Here is a 23,817-nt window from a genome sequence, read left to right as displayed (position 1 = left end):
TTTTTTAATGGTTTTCCTAAATTCACTAATAAATAAATTATTGCCTATCTAAACAATGTACACTGAACAAAGCTTTCAACGTAAAAAAATACCTATATAAAATGGGCCATTTTTTATATTTTTTTTATTTTTATTTATTTATTTATTTAGGCAACAAACAGTCATATACAAAAATGGTGTAATAATAAGCAATGTGTTAATAGACCTTGATTTTCTATGTTAATTTGATTTTTTATGTTATATCTACTCCGAATTACAAGATGTTTTGATCCTAATAGGATAAAAAAGTGTCCCAAGCTTTATTTCCATTACGTTAACATTTTTCATAAAAAAAAATATGGACGTTTTGGTATACTTTTTTCTTCTATTAGGTTAGGATCGAAATAGCTCGTGATTCTAAGTAGACATAACATTGGGATTCCTAAATCTAAAAAAAATGGCCAAGTGCGAGTCGGACTCGCGCACGATCGCGTTCCGTACAATTACGCAAAAAACGGCGAACAAAAAACGTTTGTTGTATGGGAGCCCCACTTAAATATTTATTTTATTTTGTTTTTAGTATTTGTTGTTATAGCGGCAACGAAATACATCATCTGTAAAAATTTAAACTATCTAGCTATCACGGTTCAGGTGACAGACAGACAGACGGATAGTGTAGTCTTAGTAATAGGGTCCCGTTTTTACCTTTTGGATGCGGAACCCTAACAAGAAGTGTACAATTTTAAATAACGTTGACCATATTTTTTCTACTGTCACTTTCGCCCATACCTCAGCCATACAAGCTAACAAGCCCAGGTGTCAGTACCGTGGCCATTGTAAACATCGCCTCATTTAAATGCCCATCGCTCGGCCTTAAGTCATTGCAACAAGACTCAGGTTTGGTCAGCTATCTGTACAGTCCTCAGATATATCTAAGCGGCCGAGGTGCTCGAAAATATATGAACACGCACTCTAGCGCCTTGACAATAGAAGCGAGTTTGGATATTTGTGGGCACCTCGGCCGCCCTGATATAACTGAGATCAACTGTACCCGGTCCCCTTAACCTCTGACCGTAAGCTCGTGGGAGCCTGGTTCCCAGTTATTTGTTTTGGATTAAGTCTTCAGGGGACTACGGTTCGGAATGTGATATAATTTCTTTCAGTTCAGTGGTAATCGTGTATGATGGTTTAGGTACACCTGAGGCGAAATACAAACGAGCAAGGATGCGTATGGAATTTCTAGAAAACTACAACAATAAAACACATTCTTCGTTTTTAATGAAATATCACTTCAAGGTTTTTACTACGTATAGTAAAAACAGATATATCAGAGCGGCCGTATTCAGATATATCTGAATAAAGCTAATAATAAATAAAAAAGTAATAAATATTTAAATAAACTGATATTTTGGATTAAAACCCTGAACCATTTCATCGTTATTAAATATTTAAATTTAATTGTGTCTTAATCCTCATTTTAAATGTTTTTTCAACACATTGTCTTTTTGTTGTAAAAACAAGCATTGAAAAAAATAAAACAAAACGAAATACTTCTGTAACGAAGTACTTACCTTTCGTCTATCTCGTAAAATTATGATCAATTTATATCAACTTTGGGCACCTACCTGTCTGTAAATACATTTAACTTTCACATAGATGATGCAATATGGGAGCTACTTACACCATAGAGCCCATATATGTAAAACAAAAAAATCACCGAAGTAAGTACATATAATTGTTCTATAATTACTCGAAAATACAATTTTACCAAGCTAAACGTGCCAGATTGCCAACAGTTAAGAAAGAAATATCTGATTGCATATCCTGTTATTTTTATCCAGGACATTCGAAATTCAAACAGCCTAAATGAAACCTCTGCCCCGCAAACAAAACCTGGAAAAGCACTAACAGACCAATCCGGATTGTTTTGAACTCGTTCACGCTCTCCTATTCGCGCAGTCAATATTTGTGAAATAACAATTCCTATTTTCGACACAATAACAAATACCGGTCAACCCTTTTTCTAAAAAAAAAGTTGAAAAATCGCACCAAGCCGGAACGAGTTCTTATTTCAAAAACGACAATAGACAAACTTTTTCTTTTGCGTAATAAATGACTTAAGAACAGGGGCATACAGCCAACAATATATCGATCTTAAGGGGAGTTTCGGAAAAAAACCTTGCGTTTCGATCGCGGTTGTGAACTAAAAACGGTTGTTAAATATTTTACTGTTATATTATTGAGTTACTGTAACTCAGTCTGCTTTTGGCATCATGAAGTCGTAAAATTTTATGGCGTTATAACAATAATAAAATTATAACATCTTTAAATATCTTTAAATGTTGAGGTTTGATGACTTTTTTTATTACGTTTTAGTACTTTTATTTTATTACCGACGCGTGGCTTACCTAAAGAAATTTTATTTTAATCACCGTTTTTGTTGTAAACTGTGAAGCAGGTTTTGTTATGGGCGCCATTTTCTATTAGGTTTTATCGTTACGAGTATTACCATGTAATAACGGCTCAGTTACTATATAGCCCTCATCGATAATTGTTTTATTCTCAAAATAACCATAAATAAATAAGACTTCATTATGATTTAATGGCGTATTTCTTTTACAAAATGTGTACGTTTCGTTTAATGAGCTTTTTAGGGTTCCGTACCCAAAGGGTAGAAACGGGACCCTATTACTAAGACTCCGCTGTCCGTCTGTCCGTCCGTCTGTCCGTCTGTCACCAGGCTGTATCTCATGAACCGTGATAGCTAGACAGTTGAAATTTTCACAGATGATGTATTTCTGTTGCCGCTATAACAAAAAAAAACAAAAACAAAATAATATAAATATTTAAATGGGGCTCCCATACAACAAACGTGATTTTTTTGCTGTTTTTTTCCGTAATGGTACGGAACCCTTCGTGCGCGAGTCCGACTCGCACTTGGCCGGTTTTTTACTCTTTCGCAACATAAAATACAAGGGTCTGACCAAAAACCAGCGTTGCGGTAAATTTACAGCTTCTTTATGGCGAGCCTTTTTAAAATCATATAAATTAATATAATTATACTCTTTTTTTATTTAGCATATAATGACTTTGACGTTATACACCGTGTTTTTATTGAATTCCGTTAACATCGGGGTATCGTTAAGTACTTACGTTTAAGAAAACTAAATGGCATAGTTTATTATAAAAAAAATATATTTTATTTTATAAAAAGTAATCAAATGTTGCATATATAGTTGGTCAAACCAAATTTTCAGTAAATAAGAACAAAAAAACTACTTATCCTTTTCTTTTGGGTGCTAGTACTAGTGTAAGACAAAGATAGTATGATATGATTCTCTCTAAGTTTGAAATGAGACTGTTCTTTGACAAACTATAGCGTTGTTGTAACACGGGGCATTACATTTAACTCAACTGTGACTTATCATGTCATTTCGAACATCGACCGTCCGAGATAGTACTTAAGTTTAGTAGCAAATGTATGAACTCGTACTAAACACTAATCAATATGTAAACAGGCCCTGAGGCAAGTGTAAACGCTCGTATGGGCCTTATCAAAAAAAAGTTGATTATCCCTGAAATGGAGGTTATTAAAATACCGGTGTCTTTGAGAAAGTTACTTAATTTAAGCTCAGGAATGCACCCTTGAAATTAACGGGAATAAAAAAACACAGTGTATAAATAGGTGCGGTAAACTACGTGTAAATATGTTATACATTCTATAATGTCCAGCCTTCATATAATACCTGGTCGAAAGGTCAGCGCGCCAACGCCCAGCGAACTGTAAAAAAAGCCGCTTAGCTTTTTAAATTATTGCAAGACCACGATCGGAAATCGTTCAAACAGCCAAGACACCCGAGCCCCATCGGGCCGAACTTATAAATATCAATAAATAATCAGCCACCCCTTAGGCTCAGTTTCCCACGTAAATATAAATCAAGTCATACAAGGCATTAAAAAAATAGATCAGTAATATTCGCGCGCGCTTATTCAAAAGCCAATTCAGCGCGTTTGTGACAGGGTATATTTTGGCTTGTAGTTTTACTAAGGGACAATTTCGCACACTTCCTTATCGTGAATTATTAACAATAAACCTTCTTCGACTTGTACAACAATTGTTCGGCCTACTCCAATTCTGATGCTAGCGCGATCGTCTCAACAATGGCTTAATTTAAAGAGGGTGCTGTATCGTTGACATCTGCCGGTTTTTTCTGGAGAATTTAAAAATAAATCAGCATCCTTTATTATTAACCGATATTATTATAAGGGAAATAAATTTTGGGAATGTTCATGACCCTCCAGTTTTCAATATGGCATCGCTAAAACTTCGAGAAATTTCGTATTGGCCAGCGCGAATCAGCAATACATTGCAAAACTAAGACAGTTTTCACATTGTCCAATCCGATATCCGGATCCAACATCCGCGTAGTCAGGCGGCGGGGGCGCGCCCGGACGCCGTCTTTAGCGGTCACACACACTACGACGCATTATGCCTACACATACGCACACAAACAAATATTATCGGTCCGACAGCTGACTTTGACTTGGCTGAATTTATCGGTAGCGCCTTTCCGATATAATAATAATAATAAAATAATAATAAAAATATTTATTTCCAGTTAATGTTACAACAATAGGATAATCTTTTACAGCAAAGGTTTAAAATTTAGATGTTAAAGCCTAAGATTAACGGTGGTCTCTACACTAGGCAAAGCCTGTATCGTGGTTACCAGTTTAAAGATATGTACTTAAATATATCAATTTTGACTTTTTTTTTTTTTTTACATATATTGCCAATTACACTATGTATCTATTTATTTAAATTACGTGAGCAAAAAGGTGCACAAGTTTATATCGGATGTCGGAAGGCGCCTATGACAAAAACAGCTGCAGGAGAGTGCCAATGGCATTAAGTCCGCCTTTTTTGCGTTATTAATTTTATTAGATTTATATTAGAGACACATATATCTTACATTTTACTTCCATCCGACATCCGATATCGGATCGGACAATGTGAAAACGCTCTTATTAGAATCTAACTTTGCACCAACTTGAATGAGGCAGTGTCATTATACCTATAATTTAAAAACGAGATATTTCAAATGAAGTCAAAATATTTCCTCAGTCATTGACTAAACTCACTTCTCTATATGGACCTTTATACTTTAAGTTTTGATTTTCGATAATTTATATTAAACACATAGATTATTGACCTTTTTTTTTTGTTAAAAAACCGAAAACACAACACAGTGGCAAACTGCCAACGACGATGCATGGTTGCCGCGACCATATGTCATAGATTATACCATAGATAAAGAGAGACGCTCCCCCTATTGGAAATAAGGGAACCATGGTGACTATAAAGTACCTTCTAATACTTTGGCGTTACAAAAATTTCATTTTATAAGCCTTTTTTTAAATTAATAAATAAATATTATAGGGACATTCTTACACAAATTGACAAATGTCCCACGGTATGCTCAAGAAGGCTTGTGTTGTGGGTACTCAGACAAATATTATTATTCTTATTATTATTTGTAATGCAGGCAGGCAGTTTAAACAACTGATAATGCCTGTATCCAGAGTCATAAACCAAGTTCTCAGTGTTGAGTAGAATTTGCTTTGTGCTTATCTAATTTATTCTTAAACTCATTGACACTTTGGGCCGCTACTACATCCCCTGGGAGTTTGTTCCAAGCGTTGACCACTCTGTTGCTAAAGAAGTGTCTATGAGGATTATTGTAGGACCTGTGAGACACCAGCTTATACTGATGACCTCTCAGACGGTTGTTACTATTGTAAATATATATAATATTTATACAAATACTTGAATACATAGAAAACATCCATGACTCAGGAACAAATATCTGTGTTCATCACACAAATAAATGCCCTCAACAGGATTCGAAACCAGGACCATCGGCTTCATAGGCAGGCTCACTGCCCGCTAGGCCACAAGCTTTTATCGCCGACTGTACTTTTCTTTCGACAATTAATGCAAAAAATTTACTTTGCTAATCCTAATGCTAATGCTTAAGGGGATACTCTACTAACCACACGTTTGCTAAAACAACAAATGTCAAACAGCGTTTCCCACGTTAATTAGCGTATTCGCTCATTAATTTTATGCTACATGTCCTAATTAGCCGAATGCCGCGCGTCCAGCCGCCGTGAGCTTACTCAACTGGGCCTAGCTTTGCAAACAATAGGGTTAAAAACACCCATACGGGTATTATCACAGGGCGGACACGTTATACATCAAAAATCACTTACGTTTCTATGTGTGAACGGCACGTCTGTACACGTGGCATGCGTCATTGTGTGAGACTTTAACAGTACTGAGCGGTCGGCAAAAGCTCGTCAATCTGGTGTCGCGGGGCGAGGTAAATCGAATCGGGGCGGGGCGGTGCGTGGCCGTTCTGTATGATAATACTATTACTTATTCTGTGGTATTAAATGTATAGGTAGTGAAACCTTTCGGTTTCCTAGTGAGATATTTTCACAAGAAGCGAAAATTTAGTTTTTAGGGTTCCGTACCCAAAGGGTAAAAACGGGACCCTATTCCGTCCGTCTGTCTGTCTCTCTGTCCGTCTGTCCGTCTGTCTGTCACCAGGCTGTAATCTCATGAACCGTGATAGATAGATATATTAGATTGTTGAAATTTTCACGCGATGATTTAATATCTCTTAACAACAAATACTAAAAAGAATAAAATAAATATTTAATGAACGTGATTTTTTTGCCGTTTTTTGCGTAATGGTACGGAACCCTTCGTGTGCGACTCCGACTCGCACTTGGCCGGTTTTTTTATCGGTTTCATATTTACATGATAACGGCAAGTGAAGGTTGTGTTTATAGCAAGGAATACCCCACGAGTCACGTTGCAACAAGCACTTATTTTTTATCGAAACCCTATAAACTGTCCCATTTTAATTTACCTATCTCAAGTGTATTTATTTACCCAGGAAATAGCAAAATGTAAACCTGCACCCAGTTTACAGTTTGCAAGGACTTCCCACTTAAAAGTTAGCCATTGGGAGGGTTAATTGGAAGGGGGGTAAACGCGGAAAAGCGTTTCAAACTAGTTATAACTAGTGTCTAACAACCATGTTGCTATCGCTTAGCGAACATCCGTTTTAGGTGAAACATGAAATGTGACTTAATGTGACTTACTGACTATAACAAAAACAACAGAACAAAAATTTGACAGTTCCGAACAACTGACAGGCCGATATCGTTCGGCGGACTGATAGTCAGTGGGCCCCTTATTTCTATGGTCATGTAGCAAGAATGAATGACAAAAATGGACAGACAGTGACAACCCAGCGGGAAAACGAAGGCAAAGGCAAACAACTAGAAAGGTGGTCAGATGAAATTATTAAAATAGCGGGAAAACAATGGATGGAAAAAGGCAAAATAAGAGATATGGAAGGAGTTGGAGGAGGCCTATATTCGATAGAGGTCCTTAATATCAAAGAAATGATTTGTATATCAGTCATCGTAATTTTGGGGACGATATGGCTGCTGGTGTAGGTTAGCGATCGTTAACCCAACCTCACGACCGGAGATTTCGTAGGAGCGGGGCCAGGTTTCGGGGTTATTCCGATGAAAATTAAAATCACAATTAAACCCTTTTAATCCAAATTAAATTTACAAACACTCCAATTTCCAAACAAAACAATTAACATAACAAATTGCGAACTAATCATCCATAGACCAAAATTCATTCCAAAACTCATTATACGCCAATCTCATATTATTATAATAAACATAATGCCCGATTTCACTCTGGTTACTCGCTTTTATACAAAATTTCGCCGAGCCAAATTGACTGTATGATTATACGTACAAGCGCATTCAAAGACGCATGCTGTGCTTAACCAATGTTTAATACAATATGCAGAAATCGCGTATACGTCGCCATTTTCTATTCAATTTGAGATGGGGTGCAGGCTTCTTAATAATACGGGCAAGTGCGAGTCGGAGCGGGCAAATAAGGTACCGTATACATTTTTATAATCCGTACTAATATTTATTTATCTGGGGGCACGGCAGTGCCCCTGCCACGTCGAGCAAAACAAAGAGGCACGGCCGTACCGTTTCGACGTCCTGTAATTTTGTGCGATCTTGTTTTTACCGTATGGGTTAAGAATAGATTCGAGTCGCTTAAAATATAAAGAATTAAAGATATCCAGTGTCTTGGCCCATAGGGCTGCGTCTTTTACGAGGCGCAAATTAATATAGTTTGTCAAAGGACTGTCTCATTTCAAACACTAGTACTAGCACCCAAAAGAAAAGGATGAGTATAGTTGTTTTGTTTTTATGTACTGCCAAATTGGTTTGACCAACTATATAATAAATGCGAAAGAAACTCTGTCTGAAATGAAATTTGGTATAGGGATAGTTCGAGCCCCGGCCGGGTAAGGATATAGGATACGTTTTATAAATCATCATCATCTTCAAACTATCTCTATACCAAATTTCATAAAATCGGTTCATCGATTTACGCGTGAAGGGTTAACGGGCAGTTACTTTCACATTTATAAATTTTACTGTACATCCGGTGCTACTTTACCGCACTAGTGTGATAATAAGCTCATTACGTAACTATGTCGAAAACTTAAAGGGCCATATGTACTGTAAAACGTGTATCGTATGTGAGAATAGGTAATTCGCCACTCATTACGAATTTCCTATTTTTCGCACTTGTATCGTAATGTACTATTTACTTCGTAATGTAAATGTACTTTGGTGTATAAATGTAAATTTTTCATAGGTAGTATATTGATAGACGTCAAAAACAAAACCGTGTCCCATAGTTACCAGCACTTATAGCAGCAGCATTAATAACCAATAGTACCAATACAGGCTTTTTAAAGGCACCATCTAAATTCAGACACGGAACCCCAAAAACTAACCTCTTCCGAGGGCCCTTCAAAAACTCCACAATGTCATTGCGAGCAAATCTCAGACATCAACGTTTTTTTTATTGTCGAGAACTGGCCTAGGGGACCTGAGTTCCAGTTTTTATTGTTAGTGCTCTTTTGAAATTGGCATAAAGATTATGTGTACTAAATGGATTCCAATGACTGGTGTAGCACGCGATTCTGAAAGGAGCGTCACACCGTGGAATTTGGGAATTATGTTTAATCAAAAAACAACCTTATTTTTAAGCGTGGAGGATTCAAATTGCAACGACAGTTTTTGTTTTTTGCATACTCAAATTGCCGAAGATTTTTTCAGAGATTAATATATTCCAATACCAATCTTAGTACTTTGCTGATAAGGTACAAATTACAATGTTTTAATTTTTTACAGGCTCAAATGTATAAAGATTTTTCACATATTCACTTATTCATATACCAGCCTTGCTGCTTAGATAAGATGCAAAATACAATAATAGTATTTATTATTCACATGAGGAATATAGTCCTTCAAGTATGAACTTAATTGTCTAGCTAAAAATATAGAAATTGTGATGAGTTTATGTTTTTCACATATTAATTTATACTTTATGGTTTAGTTGATAGAGTTCAAATTTCAATGATAATTACTATTAATAAGTTACACACTAATCTTTCTTTTAACATACCACTGTAACCAGATTTTTTAAGTGGTTCCGAAAAGTAACCATCTCCATACAAAGTTGGGGGTCCGGGTTTAAATCCCGGTAAGGGTTTTTGTGTGACGAGGGCAAACATTTGCTCTTGAGTTTTTGTTAGGTCAGATTTACAAGTTTTTGACTTGGATGTTCTTACTTATCAATGTAGGGGCAGATTTTAAATTATTTTTAAAATATGGCGGGACGACTTGGACGCAGTCTACCCCAAATGGTGGGAAAATACCGATGACAGAGTCGAGTGGAAAAAACGAGGGGAGGCCTTTGCCCAGCGGTGGGACACCAAAGTAGGCTAATAAAAATATGTTCAGGCAGGCGTGACTAACTCCGCGATTTCGTCGCGTCGCTACAATTACATGCAGCCCACACCAATTTTGGTGTCTAACCAGAGTAGTTGCCGCGCACCGCTACGGAATGAACGCCTGTTCGCGCTTGCGCTCGCTAGCGGTCATATCATATCAGTCGTAATAGACGCGATTTGATAGAGAGACGCCCGGCGCCCTTTCTTTGTCACATTTACCTTACTTTTTTTTGAATTTGTATGTTATTTCTCTTCAGAATCACGAGCTCTTTCGATTCTGATAGGGAAAAAGTTCACCGTAAAACAGTTTGTACTAAATATTCCACCAATAAAACACTAACAGTGTTAAATGTTAATAAAACGCATATAAAATACATCACACCCACCCTCACCACCTTTGCTCAAAAAGTTACTTACAAACATTACAATCATAATTCCAACCTTAACATTATAGTGATAAAGTCGTATTTCAAACGTGGAAATGTAAATGGGAGTCAAATATGTCTTTTTACGCAGCTGCGTATTGTAAACGCACTAATTATGCAATTAGTATATTATAGTATTATTTACGTCTAGTTAGTTAGTTTTACTCATACATATGCGGAAAAATATACGTTTTGTTCCTTGTAAATCTAGTAATACGATTGTATATAACTAGATAACTACTCCTAAACTATAATATTAATTGTAATTGAATTATTTGTTTTGTATTGTATCCGACGATCGCTATACTTTTACACTAACTATTGTATTCTTACAAGCTTTTTATTATCGTGCAATGCATCTATGTATGTATGTATATGTATGTACGGGTCAAATCTTGCAAGTTAAATTTGACCCTCTTCCCGACTTCCAATGAAGCTGAAAATTTGCATGCACATGTAAGTCGGGTGACAATGCAATATTATGGTACCATTGAGCTGATCTGATGATGGAGACAGGAGGTAGCCATAGGAACTCTGTGATAAAACAATTAAACCTAGTTGTGTTTGGGGTTTTTAGAATTGTCTCGATAAGTATTAGTTGACTGGGGATAGAAAAGTACAGTCAGCGATAAAAGCTTGCACCAAAAAATGAAATTTTAGCCAAAGCAATGGTCAAAGAAAAATAATGCACAATAAGCACAATAAGGTCTAAGTACAAAAAAAGGGTTGTTGACTGTACCTATTTTTATAATAATAATACAAAAAAAAACTATATATATATATATATATTATATATTCACAACGACGGGACTTAATCGCGTAAAATAAGTTTTAAATTTACCTCCGACGTTTCGAGGACGGCGTTGTCCCCGTGGTCTCGGAGAAGACTGGCTAAAGTATACATATCCTGGCATATATATCCTGTTTTTCTTATGTGAGTCTTAAGTACTTACTAAAAAAATTATCCCGACCCGTGCAGCGCAAAAATCAGCTTAAGATCCCCTTAACCTTGCGATGTCTACAGGAAAGAAGCGAACGAGTGTGTATACGACCGTTATACCACATCCAGCACCATTTCCCCAAAAACAGGGCTAGTCATAGGGAAATATATAATCGAATTCCTATTAATACGGCAGGTGGCTTCATGAATTATTTAGTTTCTTTTACCTGTTTGTTTGGCCCCTGTTACAGTCGCCATCAGATATATCGGAGCGGCCAAGGTGCTCACAAATATCTGAACACGCCTCAATTGTCAAGGCGCTAGGTGCGTGTTCAGATATTTTTGAGCACCTCGGCTGCTCCGATATATCTGATGGCGACTGTACCACGGCTTGGTCATAATTATAGGCCTTTATTGACATTCAACACACTTGGTCATAGTTACAGAAGGTCGGTAAAAGCTAATTTTAGATGGGGTCTTGTGAATTACCTACGTACAGTCGCCATCAGTCAGATATATCGGAGCGGCCGATGTGCTCAAAAATATCTCGCACTTAACGCCTTGACAATAGAGGCGTGTTCAGATATTTGTGAGAACCTCGGCCGCTCAGATATATATGATGGCGACTGTGTACATATATATCACTTAATAACTCAGTTTATCGCTTAACATTTCATATGTGTGATGGTCTTAAATCTTGGGTTCAAACCTCAATTGTGCTGTAGGTATCCGAGCAGAAAAAAATCGATCTCGAAAAATGCAAAGAGATGACTAAAAAACATATACTTATAGATAACAAGTTAAGAAACAAAGATACGACTTCACGGAATAGTACGTAAGCTGTCTTTTGTGGTCTCCATCAACATTTCGATTTCATCCAATGTCGCATTCCGAAATAAAATACACAAATTATTAAAAAAATATATTGGGTAATTCAATATAGGGGCATTAGGGGTGTAAATTTGTAAAAGCGCACCCTGATTTATATTCAAAACTTGGAGATATGCCCCGACGATTCGAATCTCGCTTCAGAAATAATTTGACACAAACCTCCTCAAAATTAGTTATTCATAAAAATGGTCCCTACCCGATATCAATTAGAATTTTTAATAAGCTACCTAACCATGTTAAAAATGAGCTAAATGATAATAAGTTTCTGAAGAATTTAAAGGCATTCCTCGTAGACAAAGCATTCTACTCTGTAAACGAATATCTGGACTCCTGCGATAATGCTTAATATTTACTCTTGTCGTCCTCTCTGCCACCCTTATATGTATACGGCAGGCCATTACATATAAACATAAGTATTTAATAATTTAAGTAGTTGATTAGTTTGTAATTTTATTGCAGTGCCCTTACAGGGTTGTGTTGAGACATAATAATAATCTTAAGATCTTTTTGTACACACAAAGCAATGATTAAAATGAGTATGAGTATTCCACAGACAGAACTACTTTATTGTGACGTGACGCTTATGGCAGCTACGATAACAACCACAGAAATAAATATACCATAGAAGACGCAAATGCATCTACTTTGCGTGTCCGAACCCCGACCTAGCGTCGAGGTTGACCGTCGCTCTTTACAGTCCACGCGCATCAGTTGTTGCAGCCGGACATCCGTGAAAACTTAAAAAATGCTTCGTTGCATGATAATTAACTGCAACAGCATAAAAATTGCGAGCAACCAAGAACATATTTCCTATCACAGATAAGTAATTTTAAAATTATATTATGCGTAAATTTTGCATTTAAAAGTCGGCACGCTTGGTTTCAATACAAATCGTGGTATTTGCGTCATCTAGACCTACAGAATTCTGTATTGTATTGTATATACCGTTGAATTCAAAGCTAAGATATCAAACGTTATCATGCCAAATATCGGGTCCTTAGCATCAGAAGTGTTAAGAAAATAAGCCCCCATAGGTGTGCCTGTAATAGCACAGATTATATATAGGTAATAGTTCTTACGAAGTAATAGTTGAAGAGTTCCCTCGATTCGTACAGGATTTCGTCTTCAGATTCTGATCTAATAAAGGTTTCGGAAGTTTTTAGAGATTGACAAATCCAAGAGACAATACAATCAATCGAAAATCATCTTTTTCGTGGCAGTCGGATAATTTCATCTTCTCACCGTAACCGCCCTTTTGGGGTTTACCCACAATATCTCGCTTCGAACTTTTGATGAAATTTTATCAAGTTTTCACCTGTATTAAACTTAAATAATACATGTAAACATTGCACTTGTGACACCTGAATTAGAAACCATGTTATTTTTTGCTGTTTAAATAAATATTAAGGGAGAATTTTACAAAAATCATTCTATTCCGACATTAAGCTTAATAAGGTTTCTGTTTCAAGTGCTAGATGACTACATACATAACACAAAGATAGATATAACTCCGTAATAGATGGATACAGTCGAAGGAAAAAACGTGCCTCGAAAATCACGAAAATTTGATTCTCGATCAGATGGCGCCACTAGTTTTGGCCTACTCTCGTATAGAGGGCGTTGACGGTTTCGTTTGTTATTTATAATTTTAACGCATATCATTGAAAGAACATGGGTCAAAATCATATAAAAATAATAAATGCAAATAAAAAAATCATTTATCTATATTTAAATACATTTTAACGTATTTTTATAAATCTTCATTTTTAGTATTAAAGTATGTCGATAGATGGTACCGCTCTATTTTATTATATCCTCTTTGATAACACAAAGATAGATATATAACATAATAAAAACACTTAAATTGAATTTTTCGCTCCCACGCTATGGTGTTGGGTGTCGTTGGATAGGTCTTTCAAAATGAATATAGAGGTCGTCAAAAAAACATTTTTTGATAATTATGTTTTCGAAAAAAACACAGTCCGAAAAAAAATGTGCCCTCTCAAAGTTTTGAACCATGGGTCGAAAAGATATGAAAAAAAAATTGCAAGTAAAGCTTAGTAAATACTTTCAATGAAAACTATAGCGAACATGATCGGGGTTAAGCCATTTTTGAATTTTTGCAAAAAATCTACCCTTGTAAGTAAAAGTGATTTTAGGGTACTTCCTTCTGCTTGTTATATATAGGATACCCACGAATATCCCGTTTTTCGCGTTCTATTATGACGGCCGGGTAACTACGGAACCTTACACTGAGCATGGCCGGACATGCTCTTGGTCGGTTTTTTAGGGTTTTGTACCCAAAGGGTAAAAACGGGACCCTATTACTAAGGCTCCGCTGTCCGTCTGTCTGTCACCAGGCTGTATCTCATGAACCGTGATAGCTAGACAGTTGACATTTTCACAGATATTGTATTTCTGTTGCCGCTATAACAACAAATACAAAAAAGTGCCCTCCGTGCGCGAGTCCGACTCGCACTTGGCCGGTTTTTTATTCTTAATTTCTTGCAATGATGTACAATTATAGCCCCATTTCAGGTCCTTGCGGTACTCCAAATTACACCTTAATGCAGCAACAATGGTACCTTACCATTTGTGCATCTTATGTCGTTGCCATAAGGTATAAAACTCGTCAGTTAACAGTGTAGATGGTAACGGCATATATAGCACCGTGTCATAGGCTTTCGACAGGCGTGTCAAGAATCAAATCGACACGTTTCGCGACTCAGCCACCGTTACTAGTGGCAATGTGGCTATCGAAACATTGAAGTCGATTTGTGAAAAGAATAGACTACTTGGTAAGGAATTGGTGGGTTAAATATGCGCTGTTAATAAGTTCGTCATTTAAGGGTCTCCGGCAAGCTCGGATCTCCATACAAACGTAGTTCCGCTCTCATTTTAAAACGACTAGCTAGATTGCTCTGAAACTCTGTACTTACAATGGGATAAGGTATATCTATGTCTGTAATTAGTTTACCTATATGTAGCTTCAGATACCATAGTTAAAAATATACAGTGAATGTAAGTTTTTCATACAAAACTTGTTTTTGCTCTATTTCGTTTGTTTTATATACCTCAGGTCATTATAAAATTTTCGTTACAATCCAACACGCAGTTTTAAAATGAGAAAGAAACTCCGTTTGTATGGGAAGGTGAAATTCGGCCGAGCTTGCCGGGGACTCTTAAGGGGCCCACTGACTATCAGTCCGCCGGACGATATCGGCCTGTCAGTTGTTCGGAGCTGTCAAATTTTTGATCTAACTGACAGGCCGATATCGTCCGGCGGACTGATAGTCAGTGGGCCCCTTTAATACTCATCATAAAGCGCAGTCATCATTAGAAACGCGTTCCATTTTATCTTGTGTGAAACTTGACCGTTTGGCTACAAGCTATTTATCTACCGTTGGCAACCTACATACACGATTATTCACATAAAATGGCCAGTCATAATGTACGGTATTGGAGATGGTAGCTTTTGTGTTATGAGCAAACCCCGCCACGGAGCTAGCAAAACCGTGGCATATGAAAGTTTTGTGTCAGTGTTGGGTCCCGTTTTTACCCTTTGGGTACGGAACCCTGAACATGAGTTTTCCGTAAAAAAATCCTGCATTTTTTTCTCATTAGAACATAAACTGTTTAATATACTACATTAAGGCAATAATAGTATTTTACGATACAAGTGTGAAAAGTAAAAAAATAAAACACAACCGAAGGGAGTGTTTTAAATCGAGACGAGTACAACGATTTACAGTATACCTATATATGGCCCTTTAAATTATCCACATATACATACGTATGTATAGTATTAGTTCCCGCACTAGGGTGGTAAATTAGCACCATATGTTCTAAAATAAAAAATAGTTAAATTGTTACGTGTACTCGAATAAATATAAAAAATAACTCGGATTTTACTTATTTGGATTAATTTTGTGTTTATGAACGTGTTTATTGAACAAATATTATAAAATATTTTTCATGCGTATAACCAAAGATAGAGTTATATCTATCTTTGGTATAAACCATACAGGCGTGTTCCTATTTCATGAGATTACCTACCGCCTTAAACCAAAGATAGATATAACTCCGTAATAGATGGATATAGGAAAAAAGGAAAAGACGTGCCTCGAAAATCAAGAAAATTTGATTCTCGATCAGAGGGCGCTACTAGTTTTGGCCTACTGTCGTATAGATGGCGTTGACGGTTTCGTTTGTTATTTAACGCATATCAGTGAAAGAACATGGGTCAAAATCATAAAAATAATTAATGCAAATAAAAAAAATCATTTATCTATATTTAAATACATTTTATCGTATTTTTATAAATCTTCATTTTTAGTTTTAAAGTGTGTCGACAGATGGCAGTGAATTTACTGGGGTTACAAAATTTACTATGACAGTACCGCTCTAGTATAAGTTACTCTATGCTTAAACTAACTTTTGTTTACATGGTCACATACCTTATTAATCAATAATCGTAGTTGTATATAAATGCTTAATCTTGTTAATCGTCAAAAAGTACCCTTTGTCTAGTGGAACTTAATTCCTTCTGTATACTAATTTATCTAGTTGCCGGATGCACTTTAAGTGCCTTCAAGCCAAAGAAATAAATATACCATAAAAGACGCAAATGCATCTACTTCGCGTTTGAACCCCGACCAAGCGTCGAGGTTGACCGTCGCTCTTTACAGTCCACGCGCGTCAGTTGTTGCAGCCGGACGTCCGCGAAAACTTAAAAAATGCTTCGTTGCTTGATAATTAACTGCAACAGCCCAAAAATTGCGAGCACCTAAGAACATATTTCCTACCACAGAAGCTATTTTAAAATTATATTATGCGTAAATTTTGTATGAAAAAGTCGGCACGCTTGGTTTCAATACAAATCGTGGTATTTGCGTCATCTAGCGTATATATTAAATCTGTGCTTCAAGCTATAGAGATTAGATCACTTACCCGTCAGCCTGCACTCGCCGATGCCATCATAGCACAAATGTTCTCAATGAACGAAAAAGTTAAAAAGCCTGTAACTTTATATCGCACTTATGACACCAGTAACACCACACAAACATAAATATCACCATTATTACCACAAGCCTTTTAACGTCCCGACATGTCCCACTAGTGGGCAAAGGCTTCCTTATTGTACAAGGATTTGGGCTACAGTCCCGCCCTAACCCAATAAGGTTTGGGATCTTCACACGCACCTTTGAATAGTTTTGCAAATAGAACATAGTGTGTAATATATTTTTAATATTACCGAATAACTGAATAATAATCGTAATCCGACTATTAAATGCTGAATAAAAATAATCTATGTTAGGCCGAGAGATTGCCTAAGATAAGACATAGAAATCATTTTGTCAGTTTTGGCATCTCCCTTTTTTTCAATCAAGTAAAGAGGTTAGCAATACAAGTTGGCAACATTAAATAAAGTAAAAATAAGTATGAAAGATTTAGGTAGTTTTACACTTTTTTAGTTTTCCTCACGGCTAGACTTAAAATACTTTATATGTTACTACTTAAACTTATAAAATATAATTTAAAATAATAACCTTAAATCATCGGTTGTTTAAATTCTTGTTAAATACTAACCTATTATTCTACTATTTGTCAATGGAAAGTTGCCAACGAATGTTGTCATAGGATGTTGTTGACAATATTAATTAAACTGCCAAATATTGATTTACTGCAATATTTTGTGAAGGCAATTTGATTTAATTCTCAATAGGATTGTTTGTTCACGATATTGATTTAATCCGTAACACAGAGCAATTGCAGTACCTAAGTGTTGTTAATACATAGTTAAATTATTTGTTGCAGACCAAAAATGCTTAAATGGGCGGTTTACAAAAAGAATCAAGAAGTGAAAAGCGACGCCGAATCAGAAGAGAAAGAATACGATGGACCTTACAACAATACAGCCAGACGTTCCCTCGACGCCCAATCCATCAAGAAAAGCAAAAAACCCAGCCGTTACCAGAGGCGATCACTAGGACCTTCCGCAGTTAGGAAAAACATCAAAACTGTTGACAAGGAAAACCTAAACTACATAGGAAACACTCCCAACTATTTTAAAGAAGGCTTCGTTAAGAAAACAGAAATACTTGCTCTTAAAGACGTCAGCAACATAACCCCGACCAATGGAACACCCGTCAAAAAATTCGAAAGAAGACGTTATTATGTGAACGGGTCTAAAGATGACATCCCACCCAATTTACCTCCGACTCCCCCCACATATAGTAGGAGAGTAAGAGAAGCGAAAAAGAGGAAATTAGAGATGTCCCAAGAAAATTTCAGAAGAGACAGTAGCGTGTACAAATCAGAAAGGAGGATCAGACCTATTGACAAAAGCCTACTAAGTTCAGGTTTATCCCATAGCTCCTCAGAACCTTCTCTTAACGAACTTTCTGATAGACTTAGTTTGACAAGCAGTAGGTTTTCCTTTGCGGCCAATAAGCTACCGAAGAATAATGGACCTATCAGCACAACAAAATCTGCCAGTGAAGGTATAGTTGAAATCGTATACGATGAAGATTTAGTCCTCAACTGTGTAGAAAAACCTATTGAAAATAAGGTTATAGAAAAAACAACGCTGCCGATTTTCGGTCATCACATATTCACAGATAATCCTCTGTATTTTAACAAAAACGAGAACGGCTTTAGTAATATTATACCTTTGAAACGCACGAGAAAGAAATCAAATGAATTCGAAAGCTCCTTCAAATCGCCATGTGTGGATAAAAGAGACACGCATACACTCGTAAGGGATGCATGCTCACCTGTCTCGGTTACTCCGTTGTCCATGAAATTAGCCGCTTTAAGGTTTAGCGCTTTAAGCACCCATAGCAAGTCAAAAAGGGTTCCTTTTACAAATGACGATACGGAGTATTTTCCTAAAGAGGAAAATCCGTTTCCTATTGCACTAAAAGACGAAGAGAGCGCAACTGAAATGGAATACAAATTTTTATTAGGCAAAGATTCTATAACAAATAACACAGAGTCAACTGTATCTACAACGCAAATGGGAGACGTGACTCTAGAAAGAATGATCGAAGATATTATAAAGAGTACTAAAATTGTTAAATCTAAGAGAAGAGTATTGAATAAAGATATACAAGTATCTATCGAAGAAGAGATTCCGCCATTAGAGTGCGTAAAAGACCTATTCGTGAATCCTCAAGCTGAAAACAAGGCTAGTTTAATAAAAGAGGCGAGATACGTGAATCTGTCGCGGGAAAACTCAGTATCACCAAAAAGTACACCCACTAAGAAAGTAATGCCCGTACATAGGGTAAACGAAAAACTGCTCAAAAACCTTCCTATTGGGTGCTTCATACTTGATGACGGCGACGGTTATAATGAAAGAGAAGTATGTACACCAGATAATGCTGTAGAATCTAAGTCAAGGATGCGGTCTAGTGAAAATTTTAGCAGAACGCTATGCAGGTCACAGTCCATGAATGCTGCATCACTAGACACTGCAAAATTACATCGAACAAATTCTGAATCAACGGCAGATATATCCAGAGAAGTTTCGAAGCTGAGATTAAAGAGGCAGAGGTGCATCCGTAGGAAAAAATCAACAGTCAGCAACGACAGTCAATGGAAACTAAAGGATTCTAGATCAGTATTAACGCATTTAGACATACCTAGTCCAGCGTTAGATCTTCACAGCGTATCTACTGAATCCTTTAGCTTAGACTTTGAACCGAATAACTCAATAAGGTCCAACGTATCGCACAGTAGTCTTAAATCAACAGTTGAGCCTAGAAGATCACAAGAAATGTTCGGACTTACACTTGAAAATGGAATCCCGAGCCCAATCACACCAGTACCTAATTTAAAGCGACCTAGTAATGTTTTAAGTGAAGAGAGGGCGCATAAAACTAGTAAACTAGATGAGCCGCTTGAAGCGTTCACTCCAGTAATAGAGCACAAGTCTTCTAGGAGATGTTTAACGTATTCTCCTGAAGAGGGAAGTATAAACAGCAGTGAAGAGAAAAGAAGAAGTGTGGCCAGCAATCTTATGGACAGTAGTAGTCAGAGACTGAACGCGCCTAAAGGGACGATTGATTTGGAAATCATCACAAAGGATGACGTTATTGACGTCCACGGTGAGTGGTGACTATCGAAACTCCATTTTTCTTTATTGATCTATTTAGATGGACATTATTTTAACATGATACTTATGTACTTTACAAGATTTTTACAACACAATTTAAATTAATAAGTACCTGCCATTAACCTTGTGGCCGTAAAAGACGTCAACTGTCGTGCATTGCGATGAGGTTCATGATGATGCAAGGGGTTCAGAGCGTTAAGTATATTTTCATAAATATAGAGTCCCCGGCAAGCTCGGCCAAATTTCACCTTCCCATACAAACGGAGTTTCGTTCTCATTTTAAAACTACGTGTTGGATTGTAACGAAACTTTACATATACAATGACATGAGGTATAGGCCTGTAATTAGTTTATATAGCTCCATTTTATAAAACCAACGAAATACTGCATAAACAAGTTTTATATGAAAATGGAGAACCGAGCTTGCCGGGAGCTCCTAAAGCCCCATTAAATAAACAGAAATGTTACAAAAGATAAATAATAAAACCGCTAAAATAAACTTGTTGTGCAAAAAGCATTAGACAGGAATGAGCACATTTATAGGATGTTATAAAAATGAACAACTATTTAGATTCCATTTTAATATTATGCTTTATTTCTAGTTATTCGTTGTCGAGACCTCCGCAGAGCGTGCGGGAGCACGGAAAACATAAATGCATATGCAAAGGTAAGTTCAGCATTTCATTTTAATTAAAGGATGGCTCACGTTTACACAACGTTTTTGCATGTTGGCTTTACGTCGACTGAATACTGACTCTAAAACTGTATTAAGGCGGTTCCCTGAGCCAGAAGGCGAAAAATCTCCTTATATGATCATGTTTTTCTAAGACGCGTTGATATTCGTAGACGTGAAAAAAATATATGTAGTTCTTGACTATATTATCTTTCATATCATAGCTTCCGATACACGAATTATGACACTTCGCTCGATACAATTAATTCCCAAAGTAACCTCTAACTCGGACTTTTAATCCAACTTTACTCGGTTATTTATTATGTGATACTATAAACAAAAAAAGAAGAAAAAACAATCTTAACTTAAATAGTAATTTCATAGCTTTCGAATTTCGATATTGTAAGGTAACGTTTTTAAAATAAATAAAAATCGACAAAATTCGATCAAAATTGACACTTGGCGCGCATGATCTTTCCCGTTCTTTCTTGCGAAATGTGACAGTGACAGCGGCAAACCGATGGAACGGCCTTAAGACCCAATTGTAAATTCTGGCAAATAAACATTTCTATTCTATGCTATTCACGTTAGACCGGAGGCGTCCGACATGACATTTTCTATGACGGCAGTTCGGTAATGACGTGGTGCTTTCCATAGAAAACGAAGCTCCAAAGGCCTCGGTCCGGTCTAGCGTGGGTCATCCTTAAAGTAGTAACGAACTGTGGTTTTGAAATCCATGCTCAATTGCTCAGTTAAAACTATAAATTAGGTTCCAAGTGTTGAATACTGCAACGATGTTAATACCTCGTTTTTTTAGCGTTAGTAAAAAGGCAAACAATCTTGACGTGTCTTTTAATTGAAAAACGTTTTTTTGAAAATCAGTAACTATTACTTATGGAAGCAAAAGAATGAATGATCGTATTTTGACTTATAATTGTTGCATATTTGCCGTGATTTATTTTACGAAGTGATATTCAATAAAAATACACGTCAAGATTGTTTACCTTTTCTCAAATGCTAAAATAACGTGGTATAGGCTAAGCATGGTGCGATCAGTTTCCTAACTTCTAATGATATAAAGTTGGTTTCGCATTTTATAGAGTTCAATAACTTGCTCCATGTTTAATCTTATTAAACACAAATTACAAATAAATGCTTCAATATACTATTACAGTACATATGGTGTTACTTTCTCGCACTAGTGCGTAAAAGAGCACTTTTCGTGCATATGTCGAGTTTAAAGGGCCATATGTACTGTGAAACGTTGTACGATACACGTGCGAATAGGTAATTCGCAACTCGTGTCGATTTGAAACACTCCCTGCGGTCGTGTTTTAATTTATCGCCACTCGTTTCGAATTTCCTCTTTTCCGCACTTGTATCGTAAATAACTATTAATATACGTAAAGCAGCAAACATTAAGTACTATAAAAACCGCTGAATTATGATTTGACTAATTCAGTATTGAATTATGTTTTGCTGCAAAATGATTGCAGTGGTTCCTGTGTAAATTTTACATTAGGTATTAGTATGTGAAATTTCCTACAACGTTAAATGTACAGGAGTCCTAAATACCGCCTATACTAATGTTTCTAGTTTCTAGTTTGTATATTCGTAATAATGATGTTCGAGTGTATGATTAACAGATGATCATACATTCAATTTGTTTTAATGTAAACATTTTCTGCGTTAAGATATAAAAATCATATGTTTAATTTTTTTTCTGACAATTACAAACTAGAATACTGCTAGAGTATGCTTACTTAGCATGGCATTTGCATTGTCAAAGCGCGTTTATAATGACACATCCTCACTTTGCTGTGTCCAAGTTAGAGTAAAAGTTAGCTTAAAAGCTTTTACAGGATTAACTACTATATTATGGTACACTTTAATACAAGTGTGCTACGTTGGTCACTACACAAGAGGCGATATTGTGCGCGCGAGCTGTAAGCGAATCGCAATAAGAAAGCCGATGTGTGTAATGACCAATGCATACGCGTTTTATACGACTTTTTCAGCACACTTGCGAGGGAAAAAAAGGAAATTTTCTTATTAATAATGTTAAAACAGTTAATAAAAGTCTAAAATCTGTCATACTGCCTGCCGCACCTCGACCCTGCCGCTGGCGGTCGGCTGGGCGCCGGCGCCCGCCAGTCCTTGCTGTAAAATCTACGCGACAAATTTAAGAAGGCTCCGTTTCCATAAATATTCTTAAGTCAGTAGGATTATCATTCATTACCTAACAAGTTCTATAATATAATGAAAAAGCACGCGTGTTTAATATCTAGGATTATGAGCCTAAAAGCGGTTCAATTACTTGCATGTTACGAGCAAGTGTGTTGAATAATACATTATATTCTCACTTTTATGTAGGTGGTCATTGGGGGAGCTTCGGAGAGCCAATCCGTCCCATCGCAGAGGTCAATTTTCCAACGAACGTCTGTGCTCTATGGAAAAAGAGAGCCCGAATTCCAGAGGCACTTGAAACTGCCTCTCCCTTCCTCCGTCTACGACAATCAGATGCTACACGTCTCCGTCTGGCATAGAGACAAGAAATATCGGTGAGTTTTTTAAAACACTCGGGCATTCTGATTATTGTCGGTCCCCGTACGCTTTTAGGTTGCACGAATATTCCAGAGACACTTGAAACTGCCTCTCCCTTTCTTCGTCTACGACAACTAGATGCTGTACGTCTCCGTCTGGCATAGAGACAAGAAATATAAGTGAGTTTTTTTTTAACATTAGGGCATCCTGATTCTTGTTGATCCCCGTGCGCTTTTAGGTTGCACGGATATTTCAGACGAACTCAAAACTGCCTCTATTTCAAGAGTCTTTATTCGGAGACTCGGTTTTTTTGAGACTTAAATTGC

General features: G+C 36.6%; 1 protein-coding gene across 1 annotated transcript in view; it reads left to right on the top strand.

Moving 5' to 3' along the window:
- Nucleotides 1-23,817, top strand: part of LOC134755222 (uncharacterized) — a 119,008-nt gene that overhangs the window by 7,616 nt on the left and 87,575 nt on the right. Inside the window, exons 2-4 of the mRNA XM_063691746.1 lie at nucleotides 17,973-20,266; nucleotides 20,877-20,941; nucleotides 23,321-23,508. Coding sequence (XP_063547816.1) covers nucleotides 17,980-20,266; nucleotides 20,877-20,941; nucleotides 23,321-23,508 — 2,540 coding nt within the window. The 5' untranslated portion in view covers nucleotides 17,973-17,979. The remainder of the gene's footprint in view (nucleotides 1-17,972; nucleotides 20,267-20,876; nucleotides 20,942-23,320; nucleotides 23,509-23,817) is intronic.

Source organism: Cydia strobilella, chromosome Z (genome assembly GCF_947568885.1).
Source record: "Cydia strobilella chromosome Z, ilCydStro3.1, whole genome shotgun sequence".
Classification (NCBI taxonomy): Eukaryota; Metazoa; Arthropoda; class Insecta; order Lepidoptera; family Tortricidae; genus Cydia; species Cydia strobilella.
Note: the sequence above shows the minus strand (reverse complement) of the source record. Positions and strands in the feature narration are given on the sequence as shown.